The 18,059-nt window shown below is 41.0% G+C and overlaps 1 protein-coding gene across 2 annotated transcripts in view; it reads right to left on the bottom strand.

Moving 5' to 3' along the window:
* The window catches only part of cntnap2a (contactin associated protein 2a), a 404,761-nt gene extending 387,090 nt beyond the window's left edge, over positions 1–17,671 (bottom strand). For both annotated transcript variants that reach the window (XM_039790455.1, XM_039790456.1), the window contains exon 1: positions 17,393–17,671. In XM_039790455.1, the coding sequence (XP_039646389.1) occupies positions 17,393–17,495 (103 nt within the window). In that variant the 5' untranslated portion in view covers positions 17,496–17,671. The remainder of the gene's footprint in view (positions 1–17,392) is intronic.
* Positions 17,672–18,059: the final 388 nt, after the last annotated feature.

Raw genomic sequence — 18,059 nt, 5'->3', positions numbered from 1 at the left:
CAAAGCTATTTTTTTATCACACAAGTGTCCACACTTGCTCACACATGTAGCCCCTGCTATACATCAACATACAAATTGACACATATGCTGTACACAAAGATGTGTTAAAGCCAAGGCAGGTGGTTTGCAGTACAGACTATGTACAAATAGATTTTCTGCACATGTACTATAAATTAGGGCTGCATGAATAATCGTTATAAGATTGCAATCTCGATTCAGGCATGTACGCAATCTCATTTCTTAAGGACAACAATTCTGCCATATTTGCTTTGGAGAGTTGCAAATTTAGAATGAGTACTCATAATTTGTCACTGCTGTGGCACACACAAATACACTTTAAGACAGACTCTTCCTGTACCTACCACTTGGCTAACATTCAACCAATAAAATTAGCCATAAAACTATCCGTGACGTCAAGCTGGGTTGCCACAAAGTGTGTCCAATCTAAGGTTACTGGAAAATATATGTTCTCTCTATCAGAGATACTATTAGACATAGAATGGCTCGACTCATCTCACACAGTCTGGCTATGTTTGTGGGGACACACTCAGTAAGCTAAATAGCCTAGGCTACACCATGTTATTACGTTATTAAAGTGAGATGGAGTGAGAGTTGACAGCTAAACTGGACCATCACCGAAATTTTAGTTAACATTAGGGCTGAACGATTAATTGCATTTGCAATAATATCGCGATGTGTTAAAACGCAATTTCCTAATCGCAAAGGCTACGGTTTGGTCACATGACTCGCGAGAGCAAATCAGTCTGCACTCCGCAGAGAAAGCATCAACTTAGCACGGTAACACTACGCCATACCTTGAGCTGATTTCTGTCATTCAAACAACTCTGAGTTGTAGTTTAAAACTGTTACAGCCATTTTAATAAAATGAAGGGTTTTGTTCAGGCTCAAGTCCATACATGCAGGTAATGGATACAGGCACGCAGAACTGAAGGCTTGGTTGGCAACAATGAGCTCCGGTAAGCGGTTAGCTCCGTTATAAAGATATGGAGTGGAGGAGCTGCCACCGAGAGGGTTAACAACCAGACTCTGATAAATGACGTTCGGGGAGCTTTCATGGCAGCGTGGCCGCGGTGTTTCAACGGTTTTATTAGTACAGTTAATCCCACGGCGAGAACACCAGCAACTAACGTAACGATAGCCTCTCTGAGCAAGTGCAACGTTGACGATGTCACGCACACGGCACGCAACTTCACGAGGTGGAGAGCTGGAGGCAGCTCCTCTCTGTGCACTGTAAAAAAATACACCATTGTGTACACACACACACACACACACACACACACACTATTTTTACTTCTTTAACTGTATAGTAAAGTTCAAAGACAGTGTTTAAAAAGTGCAATCCACATGTTTACATATGTTTATTACAGTAAATAAATAATCTAAATACTAATAAGTATTGGTAAAGCCACATATGTTGTGTGGAGTGGCAGGAAGAAAGAGGACCCAAATGCAGAGGAAGGCAGGCAGGCAGGAGATGATTGAACTCAGGGATTGAATATAACAAAAGGCGGCAGTACCAAGACTGGAAAACTCACAAAATCAAAAAACCGACAGGCAAAACACAGGCAGGAGCAAACTGACACACGCAGGAAGAAACACAAGGCACAGGGAAGCAACACAAGACAATCTAACAAGAGACAAAGGGAACACAGAGGCTAAATACATGAGGTGATGAGTAAATCAGGAACAGGTGAGACAACAGGTGAAACACATCAGGGCGGGGCAGGACAATCAACAAAGGAGGGAAAACACAGGAAGTAAATTGGACAAGACAAGACAGAAAACAGACTATCAAAATAAAACAGGAAGCAGAACATAAACAGGGAAATGCACGACAGAAAAATACACCACTAAATACACACAGACCACAATACACAAAACAGGATACATCAACACAACAGGGAACAGAAATATACAGAATGAATATACAAACACAGGAAACATACATAAATCAATAATACAGGCAACAGAAATGAACAAACAGGTGACAGAAATGTCCATAGCCATCACAACATATTTGTTTTTATATTTCTGCAATCTGCACTTTAGTTTGTGTGATTTGTTTCTGATTTTCATATGAATGTTTACACCAACCTTGGTCAGTGCTCAATATACTACTGTGATTGAAGTAGTTAAATAAAAGATGTCATTCATATAAATACATGCATAACCTAATTTCATCATCACATACAGGCCTGGCCTCCAGGAAAGAACAGTTTGTTTAATCTATCTAATCATGTGTTGTTCATACTATACAATGATTTATTGTTTGTCTTTGTTGAATAATACAGAAGACAAAGTGCTTAAAAAATAATCGCATATTAAATCACAATCGCAATATTTGGGAAACAAATCGCAATTAGATTATTTTCAAAAATTGTTCAGCCCTAGTCAACATAATATTCTGGCTGGGTATGCTGACCCTGATCCATCACAGACACTATATTCTCCAACTCCCAGAAACCAATTGTACTACTGTGGATTGATGGGGATGTAGATGCGTAGATAGATAGGTATAGCAATTGTTTTGTTAACGTTTTGTTAACATTGTTGACCGTGTTGGTATTTTAACAAATGTTATTTAATAAAAACTCCATGTGATTGCTTTGTTTTTTTATGATACTTTTGAAGACAAGAAATGTAGAAGTGCAAACACTTTACCAGAGACTCATGAGAGAATTGTGATCTCAATTTTTACCAAATAAATTGTGCTTTCATTTCATCAAGAATTGTCCAAACTTACTGTACATGTACATATGAGCAGAGGTACACATGCACAATTACTAGGGATGTCCTGAGACGATCCTAAGGATCGGTATCAGAGCCGATCCTAATGATTAGATGGTACAGCCCATCGCTTTAGGCAATTGAAATGGCAGACAGTAGCCGCGGCAGGTCATATCAGTTGTTGCTAATTAACATTGATTCAGCAAGTAACTTGATGGCAGGCCAAAATTAAATTTGGCTGTTGTTGGTTTGTGTGCTCTCTGCAAGCTGGTGTCTATATTCTGCCAAAGATTGTTTATAAGTTGAAAAAAGCATCACTCTTTAACACCACTGTAAAATCGGGAGCAGACTGAGACTGTTTTTGTTTCTCTCTAGTGCAGCAGATGATGTTAGCTTCAGGAGTCACATTCTTTCAGTGAAACCTTCCTTAATATCAATTATTAATCTAAGCAACATTTGAATCAGGACCTTCAGTATTTGGATCAATTTAGCTAGTAAAAAAAAAAAGCGGGGGGAAAATTTAGAGGGCTACATCTGCCATGTGTCAGATACATATTTAAAGGGGTGATAGAATGCAAAACCGATTTTACCCTGTCATAGTTGAATAACGACAGTTCGGTGGGTAAATAGGACATACATATAAGCTCAAAATCCCATTGACACCCCTTTACTATGAAAATCTCATATTTTGAAACTGCCGCTGAAAACAGGCGATTCTCAACAAAGCCAGTTGCTTACGTAAGCATCTCAAAACCTGTACCTTTGTCACGCCCATGGGTGTATTAAGAGAACGGTCACGCCCCAACATTTACATAGGCTACACAACTGACCTGAGATCAGGTAGTTTTCTGAATCTAGGTCACGCAGATCTCTGCTATTCCATTACAAAATTCACTTCTGAAACTTTTTTATGCAAGAAATCAACAATTTAAAGCTCAAATATGGGCCGTTTTACGAAAATGGATGGCAAATTGCAAATTTTGTCCCACCGTGTCGGAGTTCAGCGGCCGGTGCTGCCTGGGTTGCTACATCGCCGCCCTGCCTGTCCTCCGTCACAGACCCCAGCCTGCTGTGAGCTCGATTGAGCTCGGCCGGCTCAATACCTGCGCAAACTTAACCTTTTTTGGGTGACTGGACTACCACACGCCACTGCCCTGACAGAGCTCCAGCGCCTGCAGCTCGCTGTTCTCCCTCCCCTCTTCCTGCTACCAGCCAGCCGGTGAGTGACTGAGAGCGCGGTCAGCGAGCTTGTTACGCCCGCAATCTCTTACCGCAACCCGCAGGTTCCAGTTAATCTTATAATGGATATGTGTGTTGAGTTATTTAAACAAACAATCGGGGAAATAAACGCCTCTTGTCCGCGAGTTTCATTGATAGAGCCGCGGTGAGCTGGAGTCCATCAATGAGAGCTAGGTAGCCTCCTCCTAACTCTGACATTCACAAAAATGTATTCAATTGAAATCCGAAATCGGACAAGTGTTAGCTGAGCTTTGTAAGACCTTGGGGAACCTGTAATATACATGCCGTGACGAAATTCAAACTGTAAATATACTATAGTTATGCCGAAAGTGTAGCTAGCTAGCTGCAATATTTCCCCATTGTATTGAATGGGACATATAGCTAGCTAGCTGCTCCTCCTAGCAAGACCCTGAGTTCATAAAAATACCTTAAATTCAAATTGGACACAAAGTTAGCTTTGTCAGACCTTGGGGTAGCTGTGATAAAAGTGCCGTGACGAAATTCAAACCGTAAATATATTATAGTTATGCCGGCAGCCGGCCACGGAGCACCGTAGTGCAATAATCCACAAAGGGTGACTTTGCCCTGGGTATGGAACCCAGAAGGCTGCCGCTTTCTCGTCATACTGTGTGGAGCTCCTGAAGTCCGACACGTCTTACAAAATTTGCAATTAGCCATCAATTTTCAAAACGAGAAAACGATTTGAGCTTTATATAGTTGATTTCTTGCATAAAAAAAGTCTCAGAAGTGAATTTGGTAACGAAACATTGCAGTGTCTGGAATAAGAGATTCTGTCACGTCTCCAATGTGTGTGTATTGGGGATTCGCTCAACCAATCAGCACGTGTCTCTAATGTGTGTGTATGGTGATTCGCTCAACCAATCAGCGCGCAGCTCATCTAAATATTCATGAGCATACCATATTTGGAAGAAAAGCTCTTGTTACAAATAGGGACAAAACACAGGGATGCATAAGGGCCAATAAAATATCAACCAGGCCAATTTCAGCCCAACCAATGTTACATACCCCATTAGGAGACCATAAGGAACAGTGTGAAATACCCTATATAATCAGTCTATCACCCCTTTAATCAATATTTAGGTAAATATAAGTAGCAGATTGGACTTGTTATTGGCAGACACGAATGTTAAAGAACTCGGATCGGGATCAGGGAAAAATATAAAGTACATAAAAACACGCACGCATGCAGGCACACACGCACATACGCTTTAAATAAGGCAGAGAACTCCAGTTTGCTTTTCGAGTTACATTTCTTCTCCTCCTAATTTTATATCTTTCTTCTTCATTTTCACAAACACTCATACATTCACCACAGTGAGACACACACACACACACACACACACACACACACACACACACAGACCAAGTCATGCGCGCAAACACACACACACACAGCCAGGACATTCGTACATTGTAGCTTTACTATACTGAAATAGAGATACACACACACAGAAATACACAGGTTATGTTTTCCAAGTGACTGGCTGGCTACAGTATGTTCCCATTCTGCCTCTGTGCTTTTCCTCTGAGTCTAAAGAGAAAAAGGAGGATTGTTTCTTCAATGGAAGTAGCCCAAAGATTAATTCACTTAATCTTTGGCTGTAAATGGGGTATTCAAGCGGCTTAAAAAACAAATTGAATGCAAAGGCTGAGAGTAATAACAACATTTGTCTTAGCTGCGGCACAATGCCCTTTTCCACCACACTCTTCCACATGAGCTGGTGGCTAGATTTCCAACATCCATTATGACAGAAAGGGACTTTTGCATACGCACATGTACGTACATGCACTGTCTGACAAACACACAAACTCGCTCTCTCACATACATATACACACATTTTGACTATGCTACCTACTGTATGTATGGCGTGACAAAAATATGGGAGAGTGAAAAGAAATGGTGAGACTCAATAACACTGAGGTGTGTGTGTGTGTGTGTGTGTGTGTGTGTGTGTGTGTGTGTGTGTGTGTGTGTGTGTGTGTGTGTGTGTGTGTGTGTGTGTGTGTGTGTGTGTGCGCAGACAGCTGGACAGATGTGCTGCAGTTTTTAATGTGTAATCCCCAGATTCATCATGTCAACCATCAGGCATGTCAGATCAAAGGGTTAATGTTGCTAAAATATAGGTTAAACTCAAAGAGGGAAGCAAGCAAAAGCAAAAGTTTAATTATCCACTGACAATACATTCGATGCAACTCTATATAATTGGAGGATTACAACTTTTTATTGCTAGATCACCGGCAAACTCTGGGCTAATGACTTCGTAATGTATGCAGATTATTTTTACATGAGCAATAACTAATTAGATAATGTACTTAGCTCAAAGTCTCATTACATCACTGTAATCACAATGTAATGTACTATATATGACTAAATAATGTATGTATGACTAATCAGTGTTATCCATGCCATCAACATCCATCCATCCCTTTTCATCTTCTTTCTTATCCAGGGCTGGGTCCAGGCTAAGCAAAGTATTCCAGACGTCCCTCTCCCCAATAATGTTTTCCAGCTGTACCCGGGGAAGCCCCAGGCGTTTCCAGGTCAGATGAGATATATCATTTCTGAGTGTTCTAGGTCTAACCACAGGTGCCTCTTACCAGTTAGACTTGCCCGGAAAACCTCAAACGCAAGAGGCCCAGAAGTCAGCCTGATCAGATGCCCGAATCACCTCTTTCGACACAAAGGAGTGGCGGCTCTACTTCAAGCTGCTTTTGGATGTCTGAGCTCTTGACTCCATCACAAAGACTGAGCTCAGCCTCCCTACGGAGGAAACTTATTCTGGCTGCTTGTATCCGTGATCTCATTCTTTCAGTCACTACCCAAAGCTCGTAGATGGCCTGGTAAATCAAGAGCTCCCTCTTCACCACAACGGCACAAAGCCTGCATCACTACTGACGCCACACAAAACCGCCTGTCCATCTCATTAATTTTACCTACCCTCATTCATTTCACAAGACCCGGAGATACTTAACCTGCATCGCTTGGAGCAGTAACTCACTCTCAACCTGGAGGGAGCAATCCACCGTTTTCTTGCAGAGAACCATGGAGGTACTGACTTTCCTTTTTGTGCATATACTTGTTTCTATGGACGACTCTTGCTTTCCAAGTCAAGGAACACAGCAGTCATGCTAGATAAGCTCAAAGGTCAAAATAATGACTATAGCAATTCTTATATTTCCTTCATTCTAGTGCACAAATTAAAAACCAGTCGGACGTTAGCTGGGGAACAATCAGCTTGGATTTCAAGCAATCACAAAGCAAAAAAGATATAGGCTAACAAAAAAAAAAAGGTCTGAAGAGCAATCCAAGAACAGACAAACTGAGGAGTTTACTGCCTCCATGTGGCAAGGAAACTCAAACTACTGCAGCTGGTCACCAAAACTAGGTCAAATACAAAATAAATCAATGACTAATGAGAGGTTGTGCTTTAAAACAGCAATATGTACTGAAACAATAAAATGCCACTGTAATTAGAACACGCAGCAGTTTTTTCAATAAATGCTATACTTTTGTCAATACCAAACAAGCAATAATACATTGATGTTATTATTCTGTCAAGTAATAGAGTGCCTCTAGTATTAGTATACAATGTCAGTCACCTGTTGCGTAAACAATTGGTGAGTGTAGCTGAGACATTTAAAACAGAAGACCAAAGCCACCTGACTAGAAATGCTTGCCCACCATGACAGTGTCTCGGATTCGGTCCCTAGCATTGGAGGTACTTCAAGAGCATGTACAATACTACGCTCTAGTCAGTATGTCTAAACTTTCTCCCTGCCACTGACAGAGGTGACTGTCCAGTTTTACTTTGTGCTGCTTTTGACTGTTGATTTGACACTGATGATTTGGGCCAGGTTTACTACTTAGTTTACTTACTACATGCTCTTTCTAACACCTCCAGTACCCTGGTGCAGCTCAATTCTGGCATTCCCCAAAGAGGCCGGATGTTTTACCCTATCTATTAGCTCCCTCTTAGTGATTTAACTGGTACATTAGAGGATAAAACAAACAACATTTAAACTCCGTTCTGTACAGTTTTGGAAAACCTCTCAGTCTATTTTAGACTCACAACAAAATCAACTGGACAAAAACAAGGAGTTCACAACTAAATACAGATGTTTCCTACAGGTTCAATTTTGAAGTCCTGCGTGTCCTTACTTGATATCTAAATTATTTAAAAAATGGACAAACATGGCAAAGTGCAGAAGAGGATTAGGGCCACATGTGAAAAATGTATTTGAGTTCTGAGATTTAAGTCAGAACTGACTTTGCAGAAGTCTGAGAATAAAGTCAGAATTCTGACTTCATTCTTAGAATTCAGATTTTAAAAAAAGTCAGAATTCTGACTTTAATCTCAAAATTCTGACTTTTTCTCAGAATTCTGACTTTAATCTCAGAATACTGACTTTAAACTCAAAACTCAATAAATGTTTTCACGTATGACCCAATCTAATCTGTTTCTGTAGGAAAGCATGGTGACCGCTTTGGAAAGGGCAAATCAAATGTGTCTAGTAAAATTGGTTTATAAATAAATTGAAGCAAATAAACACAGTTGCAGAATGTGCTTCATGGTACACCTGCAACATTTACAATAATTGTTGATAAGGTTCAGAAGTTTCAAAGGCTGGAAAGTCACAATATAATGTAAACCTCTTTACAGTCTGCTGAGGGGGCAGGTTTACCTGCCAACTCAAATGACTCTGGATGGATTTCTAATCTAAAATCTTGAAGCAAATTTGAGCTCCTGAGATTTCAAGATTTTTAGATTAGCAGCTTATCTGCGCTTTTATTTCTAACATTTGTTTACGGTTATTCAGATTTCATGTGTTTTAATTTTATTTTATCAAATATCTTTTTTTCATTGCGTTTCCCCTGACACTTTGTGTTCATACTGTAGGTCCTGTCTAACTAAAAAAATCGAGAGTGTGGCTATGTTGTGTGTGTGTGTGTGTGTGTGTGTGTGTGTGTGTGTGTGTGTGTGTGTGTGTGTGTGTGTGTGTGTGTGTGTGTGTGTGTGTGTCTTTAAAATATCTCAAGAACCGTTCATCCGATCTACTTCACACTTGGCTTCCTGGGTACCCAATGAACTTGGAGTTTAGAATTTGGAGCAGTTTGGACATCATTAGATATTGCATACTAATAAACTGTGAATAAAACTAAACGACCGCACAATAAAGGTCGAGGGGAAAAAAACGCTGGCTCTTCCATGTCTACCCTTCACAAAAAATATTTTTGACGACACTAGATATCAAACAGTTCTGATGGTTTATTAATGCAGTTTTTTGCTAATTGGCTCTTATAATAGAAAGGATAGGTGGTGTTGCAGATACAGATTTTATATCACAAAATATCAAAATGTAGAGTAATCACAGACATTTGCCTCATGGACTCATGGCAGTGCGCCATGCAGTAACATTTCTCTGTCAGGTAAATGTAGTAGTGCAACGTTTTTCTTTGGAAGTAGAAGTACACATACAGTAAATTAGTAGGTAAGTTGCATATTAAGTTATTTTGGGGTACACTGGTTCTGGAAAAAGCTACAAGCAGCAATACCACACGCTAAGCAATTGGCCCATTCCAAACAGGCACGTTTTGAACAGGCACTGCACTAGTAGAGACAAATTTTTAAATAATGATGATGATGATGACGATGACTATGACGACAATGATGATGACGAAGATGTACAATAAGCGGATTTTAAGTGGATATTCACATTAACTGAAAAAGCAATTATGAGGCTATTATATGGTCAATCAAGTTGTAAAAAAGACGGGTATCACCAAAGTGAAGTGCAGTGTAAGGTTACACAGCGCGATCCATTTTCTGACTAATGCAAGGCTGATGTAGCTACAGATTAAAATAACAATGGTTATATTGAATGACAAGGTGTCAGAGAAAATCCTCGCCTCCTGAACATTTTTCCTCGAGCTGTCTCTCCTCATCCTTCTCTCTTTTCTGATAAATGCCGCCTCTTCTCTTGTTCTTCTCTCTTCCTCTCCCTATCCTGCCAGCCCTCTCTCGATCTCAGAGACCTCTCTCGATCTCAGAGACCCTTGTCTAACGAGGTGGACAGATTCTGACGGGTTCTAATGAGAACACATTCCACTAGAATAACTTTCAGATCTCCACACACACACACATACACACACAGTCTTATACAGAGAAGCATGCATGCACATACTATATATGCGTGTGTGTGTGTGTGTGTGTTGTGTGTGTGTGTGTGTGTGTGTGTGTGTGTGTGTGTTACGTTAAGGGAATTAGGCTGCATGACTTGTCAGGGCACATTTATATCACTGTGGCCTAGCTCCCATGATGAAACATAGATAGCCTCGCAGTAGCATTCACTTTCAAGAGAAAAATTTCAATTCTTCAAGGAGACCTATCCAGCACTCCAAGTATAAAGCTGGAAATAGACAGGGGAATAGAAAAGAAGAAAACAGTTTTGATGCTCTGACAATTCGTTTCTAACTATTACAGTAGATTTTTGCCTTTGATCTATGCCATTAATAAGAAAATCAGCAAAATGCCTCAATACACATTAAACGTGAATGTTTTAGCAGTTTTCTTTTTAACTTTGTGCATGTTTGAATATATATTTTGAAACGTGCAAGGGTGAAAGCTTGTCAGTTGACTTGTGTGTCGTATCATAAAGTGTTACCATGCATGTTGTTAAGATATCCTTTTCAAGTCAAATACATTGTATTTAATATGGGCTGCTGTGAAGCAATTCTCATTCCTTGTGTTATGAAAATAAAGTGAAAAGCAGTGGATTATAGGTCAAGCATTTTTTTCTCAAAAGCACTGTCATGAATCCATGTTTTAGAGGGATAAAATGTTCATACCCTGATGGGGCAAGCAAATGTTAAGAGCTGTATGAGACTAAAAGAGAAGAACACAGTGTGTCTGTGTGGCTGCGATCCATGCCAGTCTGGGTGTTGCACTGGAAACACAGAGTAGGTGCTGCTTTTAGAGTTTGCATGCACAAGCAGACACATCACATTACTCCCTTACAAAATGGCTAGAGGGGAGTTTTTTATCAAACATATTAGTAATCAGGAGTGGAACAAGAAGGGGACAGATTGTGAGGAGAGAGAATGGGTGGATGTAAAAAGAAGAAAAATAGTAGGCGAGAGGGGAATAAAACTGAATTAAATAATGAGAAAGACGGGGGAATCAGAAGATTAAGGGGGAGGAGTAGGAGGGAGCAAGAAGAATCATCAGTGGTAGTTAGGGATAAAGACTAGAAATGCAAGGGGATCTGGAAGGAGAATTTTGGAAAAAAGATGGGGGAGGTTTATTGGAAATAGAAAGAGTGCAGATTAGGGATGTCGCAATACCAAAAATCTAGTAGTTGGCGCCGATACCACCAAAAGTACACAATATCCAATTTGATACCATGGTACAAATAAACAAAAACAAAACAATTAATCGCATGCCAAAATACACAATCCCACATATATTTTAGGATAACAAGGCTAACACTTGGGGAGGGGGGGAGGACAGTGTCATGTCACTCTTTTTTCAGGGTGAGTTTTTCTTCTCTGTCAACTTTCTGTTGGTGTTTTAGTGTGGAGTGGAGGGGTTTGAGAGGAGGGGCCAAGGAGAAAGTGATTTACATGTAATCTGGAGAAAAGGCTAGTCTTCTGGACCCACAGCCCGCTGCTCTAAAGCCTGGCATCACCACACAGCCAGCGTACGGTAACGTCTTCCATGAGTTCACCTGGACCTCCGAGACAGCAAGCATGTTTAGTTACATCTGTTTCTCTCTGCTGTTGTTGTTTTTCACATAGAACCAGGCTTGTTAAAGTGAACTTAAATTACATTACAGAGGTCCGCTAAAACAAGCTCTAAAGTTAGCTAATGTCAGGAGCTAACCTTAGGCTGTGACAGACAACGGCAGAGAGAAACAGATTTACTTTCTGTTTGGAAGCTCCAGGTGAAGTTGGGAAAGCCGTTGCTGTAGATGTACAGTAAAGCCAGAGGCTGACTGTGGTCGGGTCAAGCAGTCGTGCATTGGCAACAGAGATGAGGTGCTCTGTTTTGCTGTGTCAGTCGGCTTTCTTCTTCTTCACTAGCATTTAGCAGCAGACTAGAACACTTGTAGGTGTACAGTGCCCCAGTCAGGTCCGGAAGAATTGCATCCCTCGGTACCTACAGTACTGTAGAAAAACGAGTACCGTCCCGTTTTTGGGAATTTTGGTACAGACTTGGTACCGCAGTACCAGTTCTCGTGACATCCCTAGTGCAAAAAAGCAGGAAGAAGAGGGCAATTTAGACAGAGGAGGACAGGGCAGACGAGAAAAATGGCAATTTACAACTACACCTTGTCTTCCAACTCTGACTCACTTGAACCACCCAAAACATAGGCAGGTGCACACATAAACTACACAGGGGGCAGACAACGCTAAACAACAAGCATTGAGCTGATCTGATCTGAGCCAAACCAGTCTGCTTCCTCCAACTCTAATCCTATTATAACCACCTCCAACTGGGAGCCATCACACACATACACAGACAAGATACAGGGCTACAACAGGCATCAGGTTTACTGTACCTGTTTGTTGGTTAATGTGTTGGTTTTATAAAATTATAGCAATATTCCATTGACATTTTCCCAACAGTGACTGATATGATAATAATAACAGTGACTCGTTTGTTTAACAGTAGAAATTAGAAATACTGCTTTAACCAATGTTAATGAAGTGGGACTGTGAGGACATAGCAGATTATTGTCTTGGCTGCTTTGGATCAGCCACATGTTTTTTCAAATGTGAATAATATAATAATATAATGAATTATATTTTAGAACAGGAAACCCTGTCTTGCCCTGTGTGGCCCTGGAGGTGCAACACAAACTGATGCCTATGTCAAATGGCCTGGCATGCTTAATGAGATGAGAAAAGGCTAATCTGATTCTAAATCAGACAGGCTCTAGGGGCATCCCATTTAGCCACCCACAGTGTCACTAACACACTGACTTAAAGGCACATCCTTTACTTTTCACACACTGGTGCTGAGAATGTTAAAAATGTTAACCCTGCCCTTTACACAGGGAGCAATGACTAGCAATAGAGCAGTGCAGGAGAGTTCAAGGCTTATTAAAGGAAAGAAACAATGAGGTTCAAATAAACTGTTAACATTCATGAATACTGTGCGACTGGGCCAAATATCTGTGCATATAAAATATAATAATAATAAAAGAATATATATATATATATATATATATATATATACATATATATACACAGTATATACATATACATATCAGAGATGTTCACAAGTCATTTTTTGCAAGTCCAAGTCGAGTCCCAAGTCTTTGAGCTCGAGTCCAAGTCAAGTCTCAAGTCTTTTGCCACAAGTCCAAGTCAAGTCTCAAGTCTCTGGCCATCTGATCTGTCCCTAACACTGTATTGTTAAATCTTATGAATTCAAAGCATGTCCTGTAGCTACCATCCATACAGTACAGTATCAGAATCAGTTGTGGGATAACTTTATGGGGCCTACTTAACACATCCATCTAGCCCTCGGACATGGTGAAAAATTAACCTAAGTCATTAACACAACACTTTGCGATGGTTAGCTTGTTACCTGTGATGATATATGCTAAATGTAACGTCTCTTTCACTCAAAAAAATGTCAGATGTCGAAATGGAAATCAAGAGAATAGTGGCAGCGCCATACCAGTTACAGAACAACATGCATCTCAGTGTCAGTCCAAATTACGCACAATAAGCAGTTTGAACTCACTGATGTAATGCCATTTATTTTCTAAGTGTTAGTACGCTCAGTGAAACGGAGTCCAGCTCGAGGGAGACCCGACTCAGAGGAGGAGAGGTTAGTGAGGCCAGTGTCTCCACAGCAGGTGATAGTGCGCACCGATCCGCTGCGCCACGCATGGATGAAATAATGAAATAGTAAATAGGACTACAGTAACAGAAATATGTGCAGAATTAAGACAGTCAAGACGGCCCAGTAATTGGTGGAACGGGTACACCTTGTTCATTTAATAGCCTACAAATCATCCACGGGATCAATTATGCATCACGAGTTTGCCAACCCGGCACAGCGTTTATTCCTGGGGAGATGGATCCGTGCATCCCGCCTCCTGTGCGCCATGGATGTCTGAGCCTCAGCAACTACTAACTATGAAGATACAATTTGCCTGTTCCCAGCATTAGCACAACACTTTGCAATGGTTAGCTTGTTACCTGTGACGATATATGCTAAATGTAAAGTCTCTTTCACATTAGTGTGTGAGTGACTGACCTATCTGGGTGCATTTTTAGATGCCTGATGAAGATGAAGTCCGACGTTGTTGATCCGGCATCATTTATCTTGGTGCCACACACTTTGCATGTAGCTGTTGGCTTACTGCCACTGTTTCCAAAGTTATTGAAAGCAAAACTAATGATCAGAGTCTCGAAGAGTCTCGAAAATATATATACATATATATATTATGTGTATGAAGTACATTATGTCACACATTAATACAAAATACGCATCAAGGTTATAATCCTGTCAGATAGTTGCCACGTGAATCATCTTCATCATAGAAATGTGTTGATTTGAATTGCAAATGGAAAAATGAATGTCCCGATGATTATAAGACATCATAGTAGGCGGTGAGAGACCTTGCCTCAGACACACTACAACAACAACACATTTACATACTATAGAGTGACAACTCATTAGAGCAAGGACAAATGCAATCTAATTTTTCTTCAGTTGTGTAAGCGTGTGTGTGTGTGTGTGTGTGTTCATTTAATTTTGCCGGACTGCAATAGATGATCAGCACCGATACCACTGTGCTAGCCAATTAAGTGATACTGAAATAAAACTGACCGATGCTTTAGGCCAAGCTTATGTAGGAAAAAAATCCCTGGATTATGTTTAACATACAATCATTTGTGGAACCATACATGCATGAACATATAAATTAACATGCATATAAATCCATACCCAAATGGGCAAAACACAATAACTGTGTCTCTATTGCTCTCTCTGTCTCTTTCTTTCATTGGTATAAATACTTCATAGAAGCCTTTTCATTGTGCACTTTGGAGACTCCACACAGTCAGTGGGTCAACCAGCCCATTGCCTTTTGGTCTGTGAGTATGTTTGCAGGATGGAGAAGTTAATCTTTTTCAGTCCATGCCTCAGACCATTGGTCACAATGACATTGTCTATTCCCCCAAGTGTTTCACATCTAGTCCCTGAGGAGGGATAAAGTCAGCACTCAGATTTAAGCTTAGGGGTGGAACTGCTGGTCCAATTCAACATGCTGTTTGTACGTGTGTGTGTGTGTGTGCTCTCTCTCTCTCTCTCTCTCTCTCTCATTCCCTTGCCTTCCATCTTGCAAATCCTACCCTGATCCTTCTCCACACTTTGATATTCCTGTTGTGTCGTATTGTTGTCTTATATTTTGTAATGCAATATATATCGACAAGAGTGATTGATACATGTTGCTGGATTTTTTAAATATGCATTTATGGTATGTAGTATATGTTTATATAAAAATACATTTTACCTCACTATTTATTACATAACCCTAAGTTTACAGTGACTTTTATCTTTCTTATTATTGCCTCTTGCACTATCACTTTAAAATACTTATGGGGCTTGCAAATGTTGTGTCCTAGCCTAAAATTTAAAATATCATACATTTATATATTATAAATCATTTACATAGACTAGTAATTAGTCACTAGCCGTTCTACTTTGAAAGATTCAACAGGTCTAAATGGTTTATATTTTATTCATTACAAGTCTTTAAATCAACCATGTAAAAGCCCCCATGCTGCTGAAGTTTTCTTTAACAAGACACTGAATCTCCACTTGCTCTGGGGACACGGATGCTGACCCAGTCAGACCTGCCAATTGACGGGAGCAAGAGGACTGACGATTTCCATAAAGGGATCAATAAAGTTGTATAAAGTGTTGTCACCATGACACATATTCGCTGTGAGGTCGCTCTTATGAGCAACAGCTTTGTGAAAGAAAAACGCACTGCCCATCTCCTATTACTCTCCGTCTCTCTTTTCTCCTCTGTAACGCTCGCTGACCAGCACACACATACACATCTGTGCACGCACGCGCAAACGGCTCGCGGTGACATCGCACCGTTGTCTGTCGGACGGGATGATTAATGAGGCGCGTTCCCGAACACATTCATCCGGGACTCGAGAAGCCCTGGCGATCACCGGGGGGAGTCAGTCACACAGTCACACTGGCTCAGTCACCGTCAGAAACATCGGAATGACACCGAACCAAGTGTGGATGATTCCAGGAAAATACAGAACCAAACATAACTGGTCATTTTAAGATGAACAGGACCGACAATAGCACATTAAAGCTTACAAATATTAGGGAGATGATACGTTTCAAATTATAGGCCTACCACGGTAAATACTATACAATAAATATTCTAAATAAGCTTACAGTACACAACACAAATGCCGTGAATCCCTTTGACTTCAGTTGGAATATCAAAATAAGGCTATGCTATTTCAGGTAATATCGATACTAAAATTACAGGTTGTTACTAATTGATAAGCTAAATAAGATCATCCTCGGGTATTCCAAGTCTTAAATGTGCTTTAATCAGGCAAAATAGATCATTCCTTTGTATTACCATCTAAACTGTATAAGTTGTCTCCAAGTTTTCCTGTGACCGTTTGCTGAAAAATAAAGGTTGGTTAAAATAGGCCCAGACCTCGTAATAGAGGAGAGACTAATCAAAATTCCAATGGCATTGGAACTTAATGAACAACCTAAATTAGACTGCACAAGCAATAGCCTAGGCTCAAAATCTGTTAACGTGCCTCTGGGTTCACTAGACTCGGCTTCTACAAAGTCCATTATACCATAACTCCTTCCTACAAATTTGGAGATTCAACGAAAAATCTGTATTGAATTTACTTTTGGCAAATCCAGTGCAATGGTCTCAGAACAAACAGAATGATTTAATATAGCCTAATTTATTTTTCATATAATCCCGAAAAGGGCTAAACAAAGAATTAGCAATTAGTGAAACTGTTGGTCTCTCAAATGCACTCTGCCCAATGAAATAGACAGCAAAACTCAACTGACACACGGGCGCTAAAATCAATGGACCAGAGATCCCGAGGAGTTAACACGTGTAGGTCTAAACTCAGAAGGACCCCCCTCCTTCCTTACCCTTTTCCCGGTGCAGTCTGGCTCTTAAACTCTCGATAGCCCCAGCCGGCACCGCCGTGGGGACACCTGCAGCCCCGCCAGTAAGCGCACCTCCCTGCCTCTACTGTTATGCTCCAGAGACGGACTCGGTCTGCTCATATCAAGACTCACCCGTTCAGCGCGGCATGGGAGACACATTCAAAAAATTAAGAATAACAACTTACGGGTTGTTGGTAAAGCTCCGTGCACACAGTTGGCATGGCTGAAAATCCACAAAGCGACCGGGAATAACAACGTCAATCCCTGGGCAGGACGGTACCGGTACATCTTCACGGCCGGTGTGGACGCAGCAGAACGGGAGAGGGAGAGGAAACACTCAGAAAAACAGCGGGGTGGTAACGCCAGTCGGTCCGTCAGACTCGCTCAGCAGTTGAGGACTGGCGAAGAGGAGCCTGGCTGCACGGACTCTATCTCACACTCTCACTCTCACCCCTCCTCTCCTCTCCTCTCTCTCTCTCTCTCTCTCTCTCTCTCTCTCTCTCTCTCTCTGCCTGTATGTCTATGTCTCTCCCTCTCCCTCTCTCTCTCCCTCTCTCTCTCTCTAATAAAGAGATGATGTAAGGATCTCGCCGACTAACAGGCTGGCCTGTGCTTGTAAGCGCAACGCACTTCTTTTTGCAGCTATCTCGCCTCCTTATTTAGCGATTCCCGAAAAGAAAGAAAACAACAAAAACCGTGTCTCCACCTGCACAGGACGAGCACGACTGGGTGCGACTGTAGTGTACAGTATAGGCTCCAGTAGTTCAAGGAGGCATGACTGTGCGCAGCTCAAATCCACTGAACTGATTTCTCCTCTCCAGCGCTCTGGTGCGCTGTCCGTGGTGCTGAACT

The sequence above is a fragment of the Perca fluviatilis genome, chromosome 22 (genome assembly GCF_010015445.1).
Source record: "Perca fluviatilis chromosome 22, GENO_Pfluv_1.0, whole genome shotgun sequence".
In the NCBI taxonomy this organism is placed as follows: domain Eukaryota; kingdom Metazoa; phylum Chordata; class Actinopteri; order Perciformes; family Percidae; genus Perca; species Perca fluviatilis.
This window is presented reverse-complemented; position numbering and strand designations above follow the sequence as displayed.